Source organism: Balaenoptera borealis (genome assembly GCF_965194805.1).
Source record: "Balaenoptera borealis genome assembly, chromosome: 19".
Lineage (NCBI taxonomy): Eukaryota > Metazoa > Chordata > Mammalia > Artiodactyla > Balaenopteridae > Balaenoptera > Balaenoptera borealis.
The window spans coordinates 54290642-54313355 of NC_138878.1; the positions used below are offsets into that span (position 1 = coordinate 54290642).

Sequence of the window (22714 nt, forward strand, 5' to 3'; positions counted from 1 at the left end):
GCAGGTTTTTGTGTGTACATAAGTTTTCAAATCCTTTGGGTAAATACCAAGGAACCCAATTACTGAATCATATGGTAAGAACTTCATTCCCTTTTATTGCCCCAAATATTCCACTTTATGGTTATGCCACATTTTATTTATCCATTCATCAGTGTGTGGACGTTTGGATTGTTTCCACATTTTGACTATTATGAATATTGCTGCTCTGAACATTGTGTACAAGTTTTGTGTGGACATATATTTTTATTTTTTTTTTGGATATATAACTAGGAGTGGAATTCCTAGATCATATGGTAATTCTTTTTTTAAAATTAATTAATTTATTTATTCATTTTTGGCCACGCCAAGTGGCATGCAGGATCTTAGTTCCTCGACCAGGGATCAAACCAGTGCCCCCTGCAGTGGAAGCATGGAGTCTTAACCACTGGACCGCCAGGGAAGTCCCATAGATCATATGGTAATTCTACATCTGACTTTTTGTGGAACTGCCAAAATGTTTTCCAGTTACCACATCATTCTCAATGCCAATGTATGAGGGTTCCAATTTCCCCACATCTAAACCAACACTTATTATTGTTCATCATTTAGATTATAATCATCCCGGTGGGTGTGAAGTGGTACTTATTACCTATGGTTTTGATTTGCCTTTCCTTAATGATGTTGAGCATTCTTTCATGTTTATTTGCCATTTGTATATCTTTGGAGAAATGTCTATTCAAATCCTTTTCAAATTTTTAAATTGGTGTCTTAGTTCAGGATGCTGTAACAGAATACCATAAATTGGGTGACTTAAACAACAAACATTTATTTCTCATAGCTCTGGAAGCTAGAAGTCAAAGATTAAGGCACTGGCAGATCTGATGTCTGGTATGGACAGTCTTCCTGGTTTGCAGATGGCCACCTTCTCATTATATCTTCACATAGCCAAGAGAAAACTCATCTCTTTGTTTCTTTTTTTTGACAGCACTAATGCCATTCATGAGAACTACACCCTCATGACCTAATTACCTCCCAAAGGCTGCACCTTCCAGTTGTGGGTTAGGATTTCAACATATGCATCTGGTGGGGTGGGGGACACACTCAGTCCATAACAGTGGGGTTCTTTTTATTGTTGAACTGTAAGAGTGCTTCATATATTCTAAATACAAATTCTGCTATGGTCTGAATGTTGGTGTGTCCCCCACCCAACCAAAATTCACATGTCAAACCCTAATGACAAATGTAATGGTATTTGGAGGTGGGGCCTTTGGAAGATGATTATGTCATGAGGGCAGAGCCCTCACAAATGGGATTAGTGCCCTTATAAAAGAGCCCAGAGAGCTCACTTGCCCCTTCTGCTATGTGAGGACACAGTGAAAAGACATCCATCTAAGAACCAGAAAGTGGACCATCATCAGGCACGGAATCTGCCAGCACCCTGATATTGTACTTTCCAGCCTCAAGAACTGTGAGAAATACATTTCTGTTGTGTAAAAGCCACTCAGCTATGGAATTCCTTATAGCAAAAGGACTCAGACAAGTCACTTATCAGATATGTTATTTATAAACATATTCTCCCATTTTGTAGGTGTCTTTTTACTTTTTTGGTGGCACCCTTTGAAGCAAAACAGTTTTCAATTTTGAAGAATTCCAATTTGTCTATTTTTTCTACTATTGCTATACTTTTGGTATCATATCAAAGAAACCATTAATCTAAGGTCACAAAGATTTACACCTATGTTTTGTTCTAAGAGATTTATAGTTTTAACTCAGACATATTTCTGCATCAATTGATATGATCATTCAGATTTTCCTCTTCATACTATTAATGTAGCATGTTACATTGGTTTTCATATATTGAAACACCCTCACAGGACTGGGATAAATTCCACTTGGCCACAGTGTATAACTAGCATATTATTGCTAGTATTGTGTTGAGGATATTTGCATCTATAGTCATAAGGGATACTGGCTTTTAGGAGTTTTTTTCGGTTTTATTTTTTGTTTTTGGCTTTGATATCAAGCTATTGTTGGCCTCATAGGATGAGTTTGGAAGTTTTCCCTTAAATTCAATTTTCAATTTTTGGGAAGACTTTAAGAAGTGTTGGTGTTCATTATTCTAGAATTCGCTAGTGAAGCCACCTGGTCCTGAGCTTATCTTTGTTGGGAGGTTTGTGATTATTGATTTAATTTCCTTTTTTGTGATAAGTCGGTTAAGATCTTCTATTTCTTCTTGAGCTGCTTTTTGTATTTGTGTATTTCTAGGAGTTTGCCCATTTCATCAAGGTTATCACTTTGGTTGGCCAACAACTGTTTGTATTATTCTCTTATAATCCATTTTATTTATGTAAAATAGATAGTAACATCCCTACTTTCACTTCTGAAAGTGATTTAGTGATCTAATTCTTCTGTCTCTCTCTTTATACTCATAGACAAAGGTTTATCAATTTTGCTGTTATTTTCAAAGAACCAACTTCTGGGTTTGTTGATTATTTTTACATAGAATTCTCTATTTAGTTTATCTCTGCTCTAATATTTAGTATTTGTATTCTTCTGATAGCTTTGGGTTTAGCTTATTCTTTTTCTAGTTTCATATGGTGTAAAGTTAGGTTATTATTTTATTTATTTATTTATTTTTGGCTGCAGTTGGGTCTTTGTTGCTGCACACAGGCTCTCTGCGGCGAGCGGGGGCTACTCTGTTGCAGTGCACGGGCTTCTTATTGTGGTGGCCTCTCATTGCCCTGGCTTCTCTTGTTGTGGAGCACAGGCTCTCAGCACGTGGGCTTCAGTAGTTGTGGCACATGGACTCAGTAGTTGTGGCTCGCGGGCTCTAGAGCACAGCCTCAGTAGTTGTGGCGCATGGGCTTAGTTGCTCCGCAGCATGTGGGATCTTCCCAGACCAGGGCTCGAACCCGTGTCCCCTGCATTGGCAAGCAGATTCCTAACTACTGTGTCACCATAGAAGTCCCTAAAGTTAGGTTATTGATTTGAGTTTTTCTTCTTTTTTTAATGTAAATATTTATAGCTATAACTTCCCCTCTGATTTGGATGTATCCCATAAGTTTTTGTATCTTGTGTTTTTATTTCAATTCATCTCAATATATTTTCTGATTTCCCTTGTGATTTCTTCTCTGATACGTTGGTTAAGAGTGTGTTTAATTTCCACATTTTCTGTGGATTTCCCACTTGCCTACTGCTACTGTTATTTCTAGTTTCATTCCATTGTGATTGGTAAATATACCTGGTACATTTTCAGTCTTTTAAATTTTACTAAGACTTGTTTTGTGGCTTACTATATATCTATCCTGGAGAATGTTCCATATGCACTTGAGAAAAAATGAGTTTTATGCTGTTATTGGGTATGTACTGTATATGTCTGTTGGTATAAAGTGTTGTTCAAGTTCTCTATTTCCTTACTGATCTTCTGTCTCATTGTTTTGTTCATTACTGAAAATGGAGTATTGAAGTCTCCAACTACTATTGTGTAAAAATTTCTACCTTCAATCATGTCATTTTTTGCTTCATATAATTTGCAGCTCTGTTTGTAGGAGCATATTATGAACAGAATGTTTGTGTAACCCCTAAATTCATATGTTGAAGTCCTAACCTCTACTGTGGTATTATTTGGAGATGGGGCCTTTGGGAGGTAATTTGGGTCACATGAGGTCATGATGCTGGATACCTCACGATGGAATTAGTGCTTTTATAAGAAGAGACACCAGAGAGGTTGGTCACTCTATTTCTCTGTGCTTGGACAAAGAAGTGACCATACTGACACCCTGATCTCCGAATTTCTGCCCCCAGAACTATAAGAAAATTAATTTCTATTTCTTAAGTCACCCAACTTATGGAATTTTGTTATGGCACCCCAGGCTGACTAAGACAGTGCATATATGTTTATAATTGTTATATTTACTTGATAGATTGAATCTTTAATCAATATCTCTGTCTGACCTCAGAAATAATGGGACAGAAACTTTAGCGACCATACACAACATGGAATACACACTTTCCAAAAAGGGTTTGGAGAAGTCACTAAACAAATGGATGGCTGCAGTCCTCAACAAAAAATTCAGCAATCCCTGAGGAGGAGAAGAATCTGATTTCCACAGTTACAACGTTATTTCATTCAAAATGACCACATCTCAACAAAAAATTACAAGGCATACAAAGACAATGGAAAAGTATGTCCCATTCATATGTTAAAAAAGAATTTGACAGGAACTATCACTGAGAGAACCCAGACATTGGATTTACTAGTCAAATACATTAAGCCAACTATCTCAAATATACTCAATGAGCTAAAGAAAACCATGGATGAAAAAAACTAAAGGAAATTTTTTAAATATATGAACAAAAATGAATGTCAGTCAAAAGATAGAAATTATAAAAAGGAACTAAAAAGAAATTCTGGAACTGAAAAGTACAATAACTGAAATGAAAAATTCACTAGAGGAGTTCAATGGCAGATCTGAGGGAGGCAGGAAACTTAGTGAACTTGAAGGTAAGGCAATTAAAATGATCTAGTCTGAAGAGCACAAAGAAAAAAGAGTGAAGAAAAATGAAGAAAGCCTGCAAGACCTGTGTGACGACATCAAGCATACCAATATATGTGTAATAGGAGCCCAGAAGGAGAGAGAAAAGAACAGTAAAAATATTTGAAGAAATGACTGCCAAAATCTCCCCAAACATGACGAAGAAATGAAATATATACATCCAAGACTCTCAATAAGCTGCAAGCAGGATAAGCTCAAAGGGGTCCACACTGAGACATGTAATATTTAAATTATTGAAAAGCAAAGAAAAGACAGAACATTGAAAGCAGCAAGAAGTAATCAATTTGTCACATACCAGGGAGCTTCAATAAGATTAACGGCTCATTTCTTATCAGAAACCGTGAAAGACAGTGAGATGGTATAGTTAACATCCTGAAAGAGAAAAACAAAAACAAAATGTTGACAGTTGTTCTATAGCTAGCAAAATTATCTTTCAAGAATGAAGAAGAGGGGACTTCCCTGGTAGTCCAGTGGCTAAGACTCTGTGCTCCCAATGCAGGGGGCCCGGGTTTGATCTCTGGTCAAGGAACTACATACCGCATGCTGCAACTAAGAGCCACATGCTGCAGCGATGATCCTGTGTGCCGCAGCTAAGACCCAGAGCAGCGATATAAATAAATAAATATTTTTTAAAAGAATGAAGAAGAAATTAAGATATTCCCAGATAAAAACTGAAGGAGTTTACTAGTAGACCTTCTGTTGTGACTTCGTTAAATTAACATTTGGGCTACTTAAGAGCCCCAGGGTGTTGGATGGTGAACTGCAGTTGAAAAAAAGGTCACAAAGGAATTGAAATAGAGAAGTTTATTACTCACAGGTCCTGGAGGAGGTACACAGCACGCCTCAAGGGGCCATGCAGGGAGGTCAAGGGTGCAGGCAGAGAGCACAGCAGGATGTAGGGCACATGCCTTTATTAGGGTCTGTGGGTAGAGTGTTTTGGAGTTCCCATGCTAAGGCCAGATTGGTTGATTCAAACCAAAAAGAATGGGGTTTCAGTAAGCTTTGTGGAGGTCTTATCAAAGGGGAAGGCCCTAGGAGGCAGGGGAGTCTGTTTATTACAAAGGCCGTTGGGGGGGTCCTATCAGGAACTTACATTTACTTGTGACTCTGTGGGTAGTTACTTATGGCATGTGCTTGGTGGGGGAGCTAGTGTTTATTCAAGGCCCTTGCAGGTCACTTGACTACACAAAATGGATGCCAAGGCAGCAATGTTATGAAATAGTTTAGCTAAACTCTCAAGACCTTCCTTATAAGAAATGCTTTAGTCTAAAATGAAAGGACAGTAGATAGTAACTTGAAGCCATAAATACATAGGAAAATATAAAAACCAGTATTATTGTACTTGGTTGGAACTCCTCTTTTTTCTCTATGACTTAAAAGCAAAGCATAAAAAAGAATAAATTTATGTTAATGGATACACAATGTATAAAGGTATGACCTGTGACAATAATATGAAGAGGGGGAAAAGAGATGTACAGGAGCAGACTGTATACTAGTGAGGCTAAGTTGGTATTATTCAAACTATGTTATAAAATTTAAGATGTTAATTGTAATCCCCAAGGCCAACAATAAGAAAGTAACTAAAAATATACAGGAAAGGAAAAAAGAGAATCAGTCATATACTACTAAAAATTTAACTAAATACAAAAAAAATCAACTATGTACAAAAGAAATGGAGGAATTCAGGAACAAAAAAAATACATAAGATACAGAAAACAAATAGGTAAATAGCAGAAGTCCTTCCTTATTATTAATTACTTTAAATGCAAATGAATTAAACTCTCCAATTAAATGGCAGAGATTGGTGGAATGGATCCACCAATTTATATGCTGTCTATAATGGACTCTCTTTAGATACAAAGACATAAAGAGACAGAAAGTAAAAGAATGGATAAAGATTCTGCATGAAAATAGTAACCAAAAGAGAGCTGGGATGGCTACATTATTGTCAGACAAAATAGACTTTAAATAAAAAATGATTACAAAACACAAAGAGGACAGTATATTGATTAAATGATTCAATATGTCATTGAAAATTCAATTAACAATCAAGTTAAGAAAAAGAAAGAGAATTTTATTTGAGCCAAACTGAGGATTATAACCTGGGAGACAGACTCTCAGAAAGCTCTGAGAACTGTTCTGCCTGTTAGAATTCAAAGGCACACTCATATACGTTTCCGAGACAAAAGATCATACATCAAAACGACATAGTGATATTTTACATAAAGTTCACCAAGGATACATAGTCCAGGTAAGCACATACAGAGTGAGCAGCAAGTCACTATGACCCCCTACAGAGTCGGGAAAGAATGCTATTCCTTTAAGAAGTTACATTGCTAGCATCAGAATTAAGGGGGGAAAAATTATCTTTACAGTTGAGCAAGGATTCCCATTTTTGAGGAGGTCTGGTTAAAGTGTAAAGCAGATGCACACCGCACATTACGGAGGGGGGAAGGTTGCCCAAATGGACAGAGAGAGAGAGAATTTTTTGTTTAAAATTTCTTCTCCTGCCTTAAAATATAAATTTTATTTCATCAAATACATTCTTTTTTTTCTTTTTCTTTTTCTTTTGGCTGTGTCGCGTGGCTGGTGGGATCTTAGTTCCCCGACCAGGGATTGAACCCAGACCCACGTCAGTGAAAGCACTGAGTCCTAACCACTGGACTGCCAGGGAGTTCCCATCAAATACATTCTTAAATACGTTTTTACTATAAATTCTTATTTACCAATGGAAATTGCCTTTTTATTTCTTTAATTCTAGAGATACATATATTTTAAAATTTCAAAGAATTAGCAAAGTTTTAAGAAATATCTCTCCACACACCATTAACATGTCATTTTTTTTTTAATGGGAGATCTTTTTTTAAAAAATATTTATTTATTTATTTTGGCTGCGCCGGGTCTTAGTTGCAGCACGCAGGGTTGCAGATTTATTAGTTGTAGCTGGCATGTGGAATCTAGTTCCCTGACCAGGGATCAAACCCAGGCCCCCTGAACTGGTAGCACAGAGTCTTACCCACTGGACCACCAGGGAAGTCCCAACTTGTATTTTTTTTAAAACGTATTTACTTGGATTGAGTAAAACAATATTGGCTACATTTTTTTTTTTTGGTCCCAGATATTATGACCAGCAGTATGGAAAGAGAGATAAAAGATATGAATTAGTTCTAAAGCATATCATAGTTTAATTGGTGAGGCCAGAAGAGTGTAAAATGTAAAAATATAAAATAGTGAAACTAGGCAATTCCCTGGCGGTCCAGTGGTTAGGACTCCATGCTTCCACTGCAGGAGGCCTGGGTTTGATCCCTGGTCGGGGAACTAAGAGCCTGCATGCCTCGCAGTGAGACCAAAAATAAATAGATACATAAAATAAAATAGTGAAACTAGTTAGAAATGTAAGGCAAATATTCTCAAAATTCTAGCATAATCATAGGTTTTTATTAGTTTCTCCATTTGGGAGGAGAGGGTAGTGACATTACACTTCTCGAAAACTAAAAAGAAATGCAAAGATGGGACAGCATTTTTAAAAAACTCAAGAGGTAGTGTGGACCAAGGATTTTGTATCCAGCCAAGTTTTCCTTCCAGTACAAGGCCATAGAAAAATAGTTTTCAATTTGTACGCATTCCCATAGTCCTTCTGGAGGAATCTATTAGAGGGCAAGCTTCATCCGATCAGGAGTTTACTGGGAGGGCTTCCCTGGTGGCGCAGTGGTTAAGCATCCGCCTGCCAATGCAGAGGACATGGGTTGGAGCCCTCGTTGGGGAAGATACCACATGCCGTGGAGCAACTAAGCCAGTGCGCCACAACTACTGAGCCTGCGCTCTAGAGCACACAAGCCACAACTACTGAAGCCCCTGTGCCTAGAGCCCAAGCTCCACAACAAGAGAAGCCACTGCAATGAGATGCCTGCGCACCACAACAAAGAGTAGCTCCCGCTCGCCACAACTAGAGAAAGCCCGCGCAGCAACAAAGACCCAATGCAGCCAAAAATAAATAATAAATAAACAAATTTATATAAAAAAAGTTTACTGGGAAAACTTCAGTAAAATGACTGAAAGTCAGCATTTAATATACTTATTATATATTATTACATATTATACATATCCAATGGTTTACCCAATTTTCCTCAAAATAACATCTTGCAAAATTATAAGGCAATATCACAACCAGGATATTGACATTGATATAATCTGATGATCTTATTTAGATTTTCCCAGTTTTACTTGTACTCATTTGTGTGTGTATCTACATGTCTCTGTGTGTTTAGTTCTATACAATTTTATCACATGTAGGTTTGTGTATCCACCAACTTTGTCAAAATATAGAACAGTTCATCACAAGAATCCATTGCATTGTCCTTTTATAACCACCCACATCCCTCCTGTTCTTTCATTCCCCTATCCTTAATCCCTGGCACCCACTAATCTTTTCTACATCATATAATTTCAGCATTTCAAGTATGTTATATAAATGGAATCATATATTATGTTACCTATTGAGATTTTTTCTTTCCAATCAGCATAATTCCCTGGAGGTTCATCCAAGTTGCTGTGTGTGTCAATAGTTCATTCTTTGTTTTAAAGTTTTAATTGCTGATTATTATTCCATGGTGTGGATGTACCATGTTTTTTTTAACCAGTCACTTGCTAAAGGACATCTGAATTGTTTTCAGTTTTTGGCTATTTCAAACAAAGCTGATATGAATATTTGTGGACTTTCAATTTTACGGTTCAATACATTTTTTATTTCCCTTGAAACTTCCTCTTTGACCCATGAATTATTTAAGTGTGTGGATTAATTTCCAAGTATTTGATGTTTTCTTATTGTTTTCTGTTTTTATTGATTCTAGTTTGATTCCATTATGGTCAGAGAACATATCTATATGATTTCAATTCTTTTAAATCTGCTGATGTTTGTTTTATGACCCAGCATACAATCTATCTTGGTGAATGCTCTATGAGTCCTTAAAAGAATGTATATTCTGCTGTTAGTGGGTGGAATGTTCTATAAACATTTAATTATATAGTTCTAAGACTGAAATAAAAGTAAAATGAACAATGTCACTAGGACCATATTTGTATTTACATTCTGGTATATCTGTGTTAAGTTTTCTATAGGGGATATATCTATTCTATATCTCTATGCTTAATAGGTCTATATATTAAGTCATTGGGCATATGCATCTTTAAAGCTAATAGGTATTGCCTATGTTTCCAAAGTAGTTATGATTTTCACTCTCACCAGGAGATGAAATTACCATTTCTCCAAATCCTCACCAACTCTTGATACTTGCCAACTTTATTTTTGCCAATAGACATTTGTGAGCAGGTGTCTGTGTAGTTCTGGTTCACATCCCTGATTACTAATGAGGAGGAACAATTTTTCTTATGTTTATTGATAATTTAGGTTTTCTTTTCTGTAAAATGCATATGGATTTCTACACTTTTCAACTCACTTATTTGAGTTTTTCTGACTGAAAGGAGTTTGCATTTTGAAGATATTCATCCACCCTTGTGCCAGTTATCAATTTATTGCCTCACAGCTCCAAATTTAACTTTCAGTACCTGCTGTACTATAATGGACTGGCTTCTAAGCATTTTCTCCTTTAGAGTGAGCATGATGTTGAGCTTTTCAATAGGCTTCTCTTACTGGACCTGGTGTGCAGTGTTTTGCTTTTTCTTGCTCCTTTATGATTGTTTAGTAGTGCGGGTATGTGAGAACATTCAGTGCTGTTCTGCCCCAGCCATGTACCTAGAGAGCATATAGTCTCTTGGAACTCTGCAGCCCAGCCAAGGCGAGCAGACTAACTTCCTGATGCAGATAATGTGAACTGTAGTCCTTGGGTCACAGCAGCTTCTGACTCTCCCTAGGTGCCTACACACAAGTTGTGGGTCACTTATGCCCTGGCAGTTTCCCATGGCCCTTTCAATGCAGACACCGTGTTCTCCAAACCTTGTACCAGCACCTCAACTATACCAGTTGCAATTCAGTTGTGTCCCAAAGGTTTGCTTCCTGTTTGTTCGATGACTATAGATCAGTTCTGGCCCTGGAAACCCACCAAAATTCTCCACCATCCAGTGGGCTGAAACCACACCTTCTGTGAAACTTGAACTGAACCCCAGAGTTAGAGATGGGGCCCACCTTCAAAATTTATCTTTTCTTTGATATTCTCGCTCAGCCTTTGGGTACTCTTCAGAGTTCTTTTACATCTTGCAGTTACTCTTCTACCACAGTCTGATATTTCTTTATACTCCATCTTGATCTAGAACTGGAAGTAAAATATATCCTTTAATAGCCACATTAAATATTTACCTTAACTGGAATTAATGATGCATTAGGATTTATTTCTACGCTCTTATAGAAATTAATCTTTGAGCAAATGAGACGGAAATTGCATATCACTTCTGATAATGTTTCACTGAGTCACAGGACCATAACTGGTAGGGAGAATGGGAAATTTGTTATCGAGCTTGGTAGCCAGGTGCCCAGGAGGAAAATGAGAATTTTGGAATTCTGTCAGAATTATGGTACATCAACAAAAGAATAATATATAGCTATAAGAATAATATGCCACCATAAGAACAAAGGAACTCTTCATATCTGAGAAGCTCTCAGGGACAAAATACATTTTCCGAGAATGCCTAATGAAATATATCCCATCTTATATGCTTTCTTAAAACGTGACACTCTCCCATCAAGATAGACCTGCCTAGTATGATCCTTGACATTGATCTTAGTAATATTTTTTCTGATCTGTCTCTTCATGCAAGGGAACAAAAGCCAAAATAAATCAAATGGGACCACATCAAATTAAAAAGCTTTTGCACAGTGAAGGAAACTATCAACAAAACAAAAGGGCAGCCTACTGAATGTGAGAAAATATTTGCAAATAATATATCCAATAAGGGGTAAATACCCAAAATATACAAAGAACACATACAACTCAACATCAAAAAAACAAACGACCTAATTAAAAAATGGGCAGAGGACCTGAATAGACATTTTTCCAAAGAAGACATACAGATGGCCAATAGACATATGACAAGATGCTCAACATCACTAATCATCAGGGAAATGCAAATCAAAACTGCAATGAGATACCACCCCACACCTGTCAGAATAGCTATCATCAAAAAGACAACAAATAGCAAATGTTGGCAAGAATGTGGAGAAAAGGGGACCCTTGTGCATTGTTGGTGGGACTGTAAATTGATGCAGCTACTATGGAAAACAGTATGGAAGGTCCTCCAAAAGTTAAAAATAGAACTGCCATATGATCCAGCAATTTCACTTCTGGGTATTTACCCAAAGAAAACAAAACCACTAATTCAAAAAGATATATGCTCCCAATTGTTCATTGCAGCATTATTTACAAGCTAAGATATGGAAGCAACCTAAGTGTCCATCGATAGATGAATGGATAAAGAATATGTGGTATATATATTCTATGGAATATTAGTCATAAAAAATGAAATCTTGCCATTTTTGATAACATGAATGGATCTAAAGGGTATTATGCTCAGTGAAATAAGTCGAAGACAAATACCATATGATCTTACCTATATGTAGAGTCTAAAAAACAAACAAAATCAAAACACTCGTAGATACAGAGAACAAATGGGTGGTTGCCAGAGGAGAGAACGGGTGTTTGGGGCAGGGGGATAGGTGAAGGGGATAAAGAGGTACAAATCTCCAGTTATAAAATAAATAAGCCATGGAGATGCAATACACAACATAAAGAATATGGTCAATAATATTGTAATAACTTTGTATGGGGATGGACGTTACTAGATTTATCATGGTGATCATTTCATAATGTATGCAAATGCCAAATCACTATGTAGTACACCTGAAACAACATATTTATTGTATGTCAACTATATTTCAATAATAAAAAATAAGTGCTTCAGAAATTTTTAAAAAGGTGTAGCTGCTTAAAGCAATAGAGAATGGCAGAAGTGAAATTATGTGACTTCCAAGGCTAGGTATGGAAGCATCTTTTTATTTATTTATTTGGCTGCACTGGGTCTTAGTTGGCAGGTGGGCTCCTTAGTTGTGGCTTGTGGGCTCCTTAGCTGTGGCTCGCCTGCTCCTTAGCTGCGGCTGGTGGGCTCCTTAGTTGTGGCAGGTGGGCTCCTTAGTTGCGGCTTGCCAGCTCCTTAGTTGTGGCATGCGAACTCTTGGTTGCGGCATGCATGTTGCATCTAGTTCCCTGACCAGGGATCGAATCCAGGCCCCCTGCATTGGGAGCTTGGAGTCTTAACCACTGCGCCACCAGGAAGTCCCCTGGAAACATCTTTATGGCATGTTGTATTTTCCAAATAATGGCCACAACATATCCTATTCTACTAGCTCTTCTTATTTTGTGACACTTCTTTCATTGAGTTGTAACTGCCTCATCCAAAGGAGTATGACACAATGATGTTATGTGATTTCTGAGGCTAGATCATAAAAATTTCATGCACTTCTATCTTCTTCTTTGGGACACACTCTTGGAACCCGTCATCATGTTAAGCAGCCACATAGAGATATCACGTGTAGGTATTGTGGCTGACCATCCTGCAGTCCAGTTGACAGTCAGAATCAACTGCCAGGCATGTGAGCAAGTGAGTCTTTTGATGATTCTAGCCTTCAGCCATCAAGTGACTCGCAGCTTTCAAGCCACCCCATTTGAGATGAACTGTTGCTGCCAAGCCCTGTGCAAATTTTTGTAGATGTGTGAGCTAAATAAATGATTGTTGTATTTTAAGCCAAGTTTGGGGCAGTCATTACACAGCAATAGAAACTTGAACGATTGCCAAAACGTGTTAAATGAAAAAGCAAGGCACATTAAAAATATACATAGTTTATATATTTTTAAAAAACAAATGGAAAAAGACTACGAGTTATATATATATATATATTTTTTTTTCATAACATACGTAGTTTCATATGGACAATTTACATAAATGGGTCATTTCCTGATGGATTTGTACCATAACCTGGGGACTGTTTGGGGGATTTGAGTCATAGGCTTTTGCAGGCTAGGATAGGGTTTCATTAACAGAACATTTCCCTCAAAGCTTTCCCTCAGGAAGCTTTCAAACTACTTGCTATTGTTTAATTACAATGCCAAAGATCGTTGGGTAAATACAGTTTTAAGCCTGATGATTTCTTTTGCTTACTGGCCCCCTTGCTCTTTCAGTTTTCTAGCCTTTTAAAGTTCCCAGGCAATTAATTATACTGTACATTAAATATCTCATTTTAGTGACTATTTCCTCTCTCTTTTCTTTTAAACCCCAAACTTCTCATCTCCCATACTTCCAGCTAACCTTGCTTACCACTTCATGAAAGCACTGAAGGAATCAGAACACTTCCCAAGACTTCTTCTATGTCATTTACTCACTTCCCAGCATCTGCACCCCATATCCGGCCATTTTATTGCCGGGAATAAGCCTCCCATGGTATCAGCTAAAAACCTAATCCTTCCATCCACTAATCTTATCCCCTCTACCTATATAAGGTCATTGCTCCAGTAATTCTCACTTCTTTGTCCTGAATCATCCACTCGCTGCCGCGCCCCCCCACCCCCGCTTACTGGATTATTCCAATCAGCATACAGAATTGCTATTACTTCTCCCATCCTGAAAACAAACAAAAACACTCCTATTCCTACTGCTACACTAATTATTAACATATTTCTTTGCTTTCTTTTGCAGCAAAACACCTCCAAACAGTGTATCCAATTTCTATTCTCTTATCAGGCTTTCACTTCAATCACTCTAAAACAAAGACACCAAAAATAACTCTGCTCTTTTCAAGGTCAACAGTAACATCAATATTGCTACATCCAGTAGCCAATTCTCAAGCCTTGCACAATTATGTAACCTGACAATGGTATCTGATACCATTGATCATCCTTCCTTTGACTCACTTTCATTTGGCTTCTGTAATGTCACCCTCTCGGTTTTCCTTCCATCTCATGGTCTTCCTTAGCGTCTTTTGCTGGTCTGTCCTTTTATCCTTGAACTCTTTTATGTTGGAACACAATGTGGATCAGTCTTTGCTATTCTTCTTCTCTCATTTACATGTAGGTCCTTAAAAATCTTAGTCTGCCTCCTTATTTTAATTAAGTATAGGCAATAACTACCAAATTAATATAATCTCTACCATAGTACAAGCTAGACCAACCAAGTGCCCACTCAACATTGTCATTTTGTGTCTAAAAGACATTTCAAACACGTTCAAAACTGAACTCCCAGTCTTCTCCCACAAAACTGATGGAACTGTAGCTTTCCATATCTCAGCTGATGGGAACACATCTTTCCAGTTGCTTGGAACCAAAACCTTTGAGTTAATGTCACCCTGGACTTCAGATGCTTGGAACCAAAACCTTTGAGTTAATGTCACCCTGGACTTTTATCTTCCTCTCAACAACTGACATCTAGTCCCAAAACAAATCTTGCCTGCTCCATCACATTTACCATATATCTGTAATCCAACCACTTCTCACCACTGTTACCATCCTGTTCTGAGCCACCATCATCTTTCATCTGAATTAATGCCATAGCCTCCTACCCACTTAGTTTTTTTGTTTGTTTGTTTTAACACAATAGCAGCATGTCAGATCATGTCCTCTGCTCAAAACTCTCCAAGGGCTGCCCATTTCCCTCTGAATAAAATCCAAAATGCTCACAATGACTTACAAGGCCTTACAAGATATGGCCCTGTTATCTGACCTCCTCTATCAATCATCTCCTTGCACAGACCTCTACAATAGCTTCCCTGATATTCCTCAAATACACCAGCATAGTCCCATTGTGAAGCCTTTGCTCTAGCTTTTTCCTCTGTCTGGTACGCTCTTCCCTTAGATAACCGCAGACTTACCCCTTCATACCTTCAAATCTTGACTCAAATCTTTCCTTCTCCATGGTCTACTCTGATCATTTTATTTCATAGAGCAACAAATATTATCATATTCCTCTCAACTCCTTTTGAATGACCTTTCCCCCCCATACCATTTATGTTCTAACATATTCTACAATTTATTATTATTCCATCTCCTCCTGCTAGAATTGCTCATTAATACAGTATATCCTAAACACCTATGATAGTGGCTGGAATATAGTAAATACTTAATAAATATAACTAATTTTAAATGACAGGCTTGGGTGGGGAAAGCATTTTAAAGTCATCTTTGCTAGGAGGCTCACTGCCTTTGCATGGTTGGGGCAATGGTCTCATTTTTTGTTCAGACTGCTACTTTAAATCACTGTAAGTGGCTTCAGGTGGGGGCAGAGAATCAGTTTGGTGTTTTGTATCCCACAAGTTTTAAAATTGTGAATTTACCATCAACCTGGATTGAGCACCTGCAGGCCTTACATAACATCTCTTAACAAAGCAATGTCACTTTCAATCTCTGCTAGCAGCCTCTCTGTAGCTAACTCTACACTAAATTCATCTCTTTCACAGGACATTACTGAAAGCAGCAAGAAACATCCAACACACACATTCTGAATCACTCCTTCCATTTCCCCTAACATTACAGCCTTAATTGGTACAAGATCTTCCTTGTAAGATGGTAAGGAGTCTGCTCATTTCAGTTTCCTAGCCTGAAACGAGCAGATCCTCATTCTCCATCGCCCTAAGTTAATGCCGTATTTGAGATTTCTTTTACCCACAGCACTCCACTTCTAGGTGCAAAATTTTATATCCATAATAATTATTAATGTCAATAACAAAATGACAACAGCATCAACAAATAAGAAGTTTAATTTTATATAAAGAAATACAGAAGGCAGGCAGACCCGAATTTGTATGGCTGTTTCATAAAATCAGCATAGGTGTAGACATGTTCTGTATTTCTGCTCCAGCATCCTTAATACCCAGATACCATTCTCAAAGTCCCCATAAAATTGCCAGAGGTGCAGATTAAATATCCACATTGTAGGCAGGGAAACAAAAAAGTGCAGAGAGAAAATAAGGATTTCTTAAATGTCCTATTCATACAAACACCACTTACATCTTGTGGATCTGCAAGGGAGGCTGAGACAGCTTTTCAGCCAAGAATTCTATTACTGAAGAAGGGAAAATGAATATCGGGTAGGGAAATAGCAGTCTCTGACACAGATTCTTATCAGTTTTCATTGCAAAATAGTCTATAATGTCAGTTTTTTAGTTTAATTCAAAAGCTGTGCATTCAAGTTTTTAAAAATTTCCTAGTATAAAGATTTATTTTGGCTATCCAATTTTTTTCATTTCTAAGTAACATTCTTGAACTGTGGTCAGAGATGGTAGAAAATATGAGCTTTTGGACTTTGTTACAATTCACTTCACACCTCTTCAACAATCCACTGATTAAGTGTACAGGGTTTTTTTTTTACACTACGAATTTCCTCGTACACCATATGGGATGAGATGTGAATGAAAGTTTTCTCATATTCATTACAGCATACAGTGCCCCCCACTCAGAAAATCAGGGTTAAATGTTAATGAAAGATTCTCAACATTCATTATACTAATAAATGTCCTCCTCTCATGCAAATTCTCTAAAATAACATGAGTCATAATGATAGCTTATATCTGTGATATGCTATGTTGAAGGCACTGTCCTAAGAACTTTATTATGTAATAACTTACATAATACTTCCAAGAATCTTACAAGGAATTAGTCTTAGGTCTATCTGATAATTGATTAAACCAAAGCAGTGGTTAGTTATCATGTTAAATGTCACAAAGGAAATCAACTGAGTCAAGATAATGTTGAAAAAGACATATGCTATGGCTAAAAGTCTTCCTATATTTACATTAACAGAATTATTCTCTATTATAATTTGCTAAAGTTTAGTAGGTTTTTCTATATGGATTACATTATCATTATCTTTCCCCCATACAAATTCACTGATGCTGAACTTTATGAAGCAAATGTGTTTGAATATTCACATTTTAAGAATTCTTTGATGATAATGAATTAATGACCAGAGAAGGCTCTCTATATTAGTCACAAGCATCAGATAATTCATATATAAACTTGTGAGCCATGACTGAAGTCTATTTCACATTCCTTATATTCAAAAGATTTCTCACTGATATGAACCCTTTGATGTTGAGTTAGTTGTGAACCACGAGTAAAGGCCTTCCCACATTCCTTACACTGATATGGTTTCTCACCAGTATGAACTCTCTGATGTCGAGAAAGATGTGAGCTCTGAGTAAAGGCTTTTCTACACTCTTTGCATTCATAGGGTTTCTCACCAGTATGGATTCTCTGATGTAGAGTAAGTTGAGAACCGTGACTAAAGGCCTTCCCACATTCCTTGCATTCATAGGGTTTTTCTCCAGTGTGAATTCGCTGATGTTGAGTAAGTTGTGAACCACGAATAAAGGCCTTCCCACATTCCTTACACTGATATGGTTTCTCACCTGTATGAATTCTCTGATGCTGTATAAGTAGTAAGCCACGAGCAAAGGCCTTCCCACATTCATTACATATGTAGGGTTTCTCACCAGTATGAAGTCTCTGATGTTGAGAAAGATGTGAACTCTGCGTAAAGGCCATTCTGCATTCTTTACATTCATAGGGTTTCTCACCAGTATGAATTCTCTGATGTTGAGTAAGCTGTGAGCCACGAATAAAAGACTTCCCACATTCCTTACACTCATAGGGTTTCTCACCAGTGTGAATTCTCTCATGTTGAGTAAGTTCTGAGCCACGACTAAAGGTCTTTCCACATTCTTTACACTCATAGGGTTTTTCACCAGTATGAATCCTTTGATGTCGAGTAAGGAGGGAGCCACGATTAAAGGCCTTTCCACATTCCTTACACTGATAGGGTTTCTCACCAGTATGAATTCTCTGATGTTGAGTAAGTTGTGAGCCATGACTAAAGGTCTTTCCACATTCCTTACATTCATAGGGCTTCTCATTGGTATGAATTCTCTGGTGTTGAGTAAGTTGTGAGCCACGGATAAAGGCCTTCCCACATTCTTCACATTTATAGGGTTTTTCACCAGTATGAATCCTCTGATGTTGCATAAGTAATGAGCCGCGAATAAAAGCCTTTCCACATTCCTGACATTCGTATGGCTTTTCCCCATTATGAATTTTCTGATGTTGAGAAAGCTGTGAGCCACAAATAAAAGCTTTGCCACATTCCTTACATTCATAGGGTTTTTCACCGGTATGAATTCTCTTATGAAGAATAAGTTGTGAGAGCTGCGTAAAGACCTTTCTACATTCTTTACATTCATAGAGTTTCTCACCAGTATGAAGTCTCTGGTGCAGAGTAAGTTGTGAGTTCTGAGTAAAGGCCTTCCCACATTCTTTACATTCATAAGGTTTCTCCCCAGTATGGACTTTTTGATGTCGGGTGAGTTGTGAGCTTCGAATAAAGGCTTTCCCACATTCTTCACATTTATATGGTTTTTCACCAGTATGAATCCTATGATGTAAAATAAGTTGTGAGCTCTGAGTAAAGGCTTTCCCACATTCCTTGCATGCATAGGGTTTCTCACCAGTATGAAGTCTCTGATGAAGACTGAGTTGTGAATCACGACTAAAGGCCTTCCCACATTGCTTACATTCATAGGGTTTTTCACCAGTATGAATACTCTGATGTTGAGTTAGGTGTGAGGCTCGTCTAAAAGCCTTCCCACATTCATTACATTTATAGGGTTTCTCAGTAGAATGACACCTGGGAAGTTGAGATAAATAAGTATGCTGATTGAAAATAGACATTTTTTCATATATGATCATCCCTTGACTGAAATATTCCTCCTGATTTTCTTGTTGCTTTTCCAATGTGCCTTTGACTTCCAAATAATCTCTGGAATTGGACTCCTCAAGATCACAGTTTTCAAGCCTGTCACTCATTTCCCATTGGGATAATTCTGTTTCATAAGTGTCCTCTTTTGGAGTTAAGTCCTTGTTTGCACCCCTTGAAGGCAAGTCTGAAAAATAAGAGATCAAAAATTTCTTTTGTCATTTCAAAAGACCTTCCACAGTAGAAAAGACTATATGTGAAAAAATATATATGGAAATAATATCCATAGGAAATAACTGGCTTACCTCAGAGTTTTTCAAATATTGTGTACTACTTACCTTTCACATCACAACCTGATACATGCAAAGTTTCATAAAACAATACCTATTCTGTTTTCTATTCTATTCTACACTACACTATTCTAGTCATCTTTTTCTCTCCACCCCACCTTCTCTCTCTCACACAAAAAGTCAAAAACCACTAAACTGATTTCATGCTGCAGTAATGTGTTGCTACCCAGAGTTTGAAAGAACATTAGCTTAGAATGATTTCATATATTAATATGTATAAAGGGCACACGAGTGATCAGAGAATAATGAAAACTATACTTAGAAGATAAGGGAAGGGACTTCCCTGGTGGCGCAGTGGTTAAGAATCCACCTGCCAATGCAGGGGACACAGGTTCGATCCCTGGTCTGGGAAGATCCTACATGCTGCGGAGCAACTAAGCCCATGCACAACTACTCAGCCTGCGCTCTAGAGCCTGCAAGCCAAAACTACTGAAGCCCGCGTGCCTAGAGCTCATGCTCCACAAGAGAAGCCACTGTAATGAGAAGCCTACACACCGCAACGAAGAGTAGCCCCCACTCACTGCAACTAGAGGAAGCCCTCGCGCAGCAACAAAGACCCAACACAGCCAAAAACAAATAAACAAATAAATTAATTAATTTTTAAAAAAGAAGATAAGGGAAGAGATTAAGAAAACCTTTTAGGTCAGTAGTTCTCAAATTTTGGTGGGGATCAAAATCACCTAGGGACCTTAAAGATTCCCAGATAACCACACAAGACTAACTGAATCTGCATCTAGTGAATCAGAAAAGAGAGCTTGGAAATCTCTAGTTTTAATGCTTCCCCCTAACAGATTCTGATTCAAATTCAGATTATGATTTGCTATCTTTGCCTAAAATTTCTAAATAGCTTCCAAATTAAACTTCTAAAATAAAATCCAAATGCCTTCCATGACTTTGAGGAAGCTCTCCATGGTTCCTACCTAAATATCTGATTCCCCATGAGCCTTCTCAGCTTTGCTCACTATTTGCCAAACATATTAGATTCCTTTTAGCTCTGAAAATCACAAAGCCTATTTCAACTTACAACTACCTAGAGCCTGTCCTATGTCTCTGGACTGCTCTGAATGAGATACTCTATATAAGCCAATTCTCATCCTAAGGTCTCAATTTAAATACCAGTTCCTGAATCTTAAACATTTATTTCTGGTAACAGAAGACTAGATAATTTAAATGAACCTTTCTAATGACGAGAGCAATTATACAAATTGGACAAAATATAAATGGCACCTGAATAAAGGCATTAGAGAATTCATGTAAGAATAAAGAGTTGGTGGGCTAAAAGTTGAAAGATATGAAAACTCAGAGAAATAAGCCCAACATTTGGGGCTACTTTTCCATTTGGGGAGGTCTTACAATTCTAGAAAAGGCAAGTGAGATGTGGAGAGACTAAACAGTGTTTTGGACCATTTCATGGGTCTTGGGTGACAATAATTGGAGAAAAAGGCTCAACATAAATTCTCCATCCTTTGGGTTGGGAGCCCAGAGGGCTACAATGAGGAATAGGGAGAAACAGTAGACCAGTCTGGGCAGCGTCTGAAGTCTGAATCATATTTGAATCATCTCAAACTCAGATATCTGGACTGAGGTAATTCAAGATCGCTTGCCATAAGCAAACCTAAATCTTCACTGAAGATGAAGGCTTAAAATTGCTTTTATAATTTCTCTTTACAGTGTCTAGCACTCAATAAAAATTGACCAGGTGAATGAGGATACAAGACAATTTAACTAAAAATCAGGAGAAAAAAGACAAAAGAAACAGACCTATGAGGGCTCTAGTTATGTATCCACCACCACAGTAATGATAAACAACAACAGTTCTATTATTCCTAGATACTCTTGTGCCATCCCTTTGCAGTAGATCTCTCTTCACCCTAGGGGCAGATGCCTGGAAACCACTGATCTGCGTCTTCCTCAATACCTCCCTACAGATGCAAACAAAAGTACATCCATACTAAATCTACGATAAAAATGCAAAAAGTGATCATATGCCTCTTCAATTGCCTAGTCTCTTGCATACTACTTCCTAGGTACTAACCATGGTTATCTTCTTTAGTTCTCCCTATCCTTACCAATTAAAATACCAAGTTGCTTTTGTTTACTTATTTTTACTTCACCCTGTTTTGTTTCTTTATGCCCTCTCATGTCTTTTCTTATTTACTCTTCTATCCAAGGCAATTCTATCTGTTCATCCCAGAAGAATATCTTTTATCATTTCTCAGGCACTGCTACAGGTCAAAGACATAACGAAAGGCCTCTGTAATCTTACAGAATGTTGGGGATGTTGGAGAGAAAAAAAAGCAATTATTCAATATAAGGGAAAGAGTCTGGAGTGATAAAGTTCCTGGTATTCTATTTTAAAAAGAGTAGGTTGGATGGACATATAGATCAAGAAAAAGAACACACACAAAATTCTAATACACTACATAATGGAAATGCAAAACAGTACACCATGATGAAAAAGAGTTTGGTTGTTTCTTATAAACATATATGCAGCATATGATCCAGCAGTCATAGGTATTTACACTTACATCCAGATAAACATCTGTACACCAAAAATTATAGTAGCTTTATTCATAATCGCCAAAAAAATGGAAACCCAGATGTCCCTCAAAAGGTGAGTGAATCAACAAACTTTGGTATTTCCATACAATGGAACAATACTCAGCAATAAACAGAAACAAACTATTGATTTATGCAATAATATAGATAAATCTTAAATATATTTTACTAAGTGAAAAAAGCCAGACCCCAAAGGCTATAAATTTCAATTCTCATTTGTATAATATTCTGGAAAAGGTAAAACTGTAGGACTGAAAATAGGTCAGTTTTCATAGGTTGGAGGGAGGAAGGATTTGACGACAAAGAGATAGCATGAGGGATTTTAAGGGTGTAATGCAACTGTTGTATATTATGACTGTGACAGTGGATACACTTGATATGTAATGGTGCATCAGATTTCCTGAAGAACACACAAAAAAATGTTGGATAAAACATGACAAACCACTTTCTAAAAGTAAGCCAAGCAAAAAAGAAAGTAAAGAGGATCCACAGGGTACACAATGAAATAAAAAACAGAAACTAGAGAGG

At 37.4% G+C, this 22714-nt stretch overlaps 1 protein-coding gene across 1 annotated transcript in view; it reads right to left on the bottom strand.

The window, feature by feature from the left end:
* Positions 1-16269: 16269 nt before the first annotated feature.
* ZNF420 (zinc finger protein 420) overlaps positions 16270-22714 on the bottom strand; it is a 29164-nt gene continuing 22719 nt past the window's right edge. Inside the window, exon 3 of the mRNA XM_082367376.1 lies at positions 16270-19464. Coding sequence (XP_082223502.1) covers positions 17534-19387 — 1854 coding nt within the window. The 5' untranslated portion in view covers positions 19388-19464 and the 3' untranslated portion in view covers positions 16270-17533. The remainder of the gene's footprint in view (positions 19465-22714) is intronic.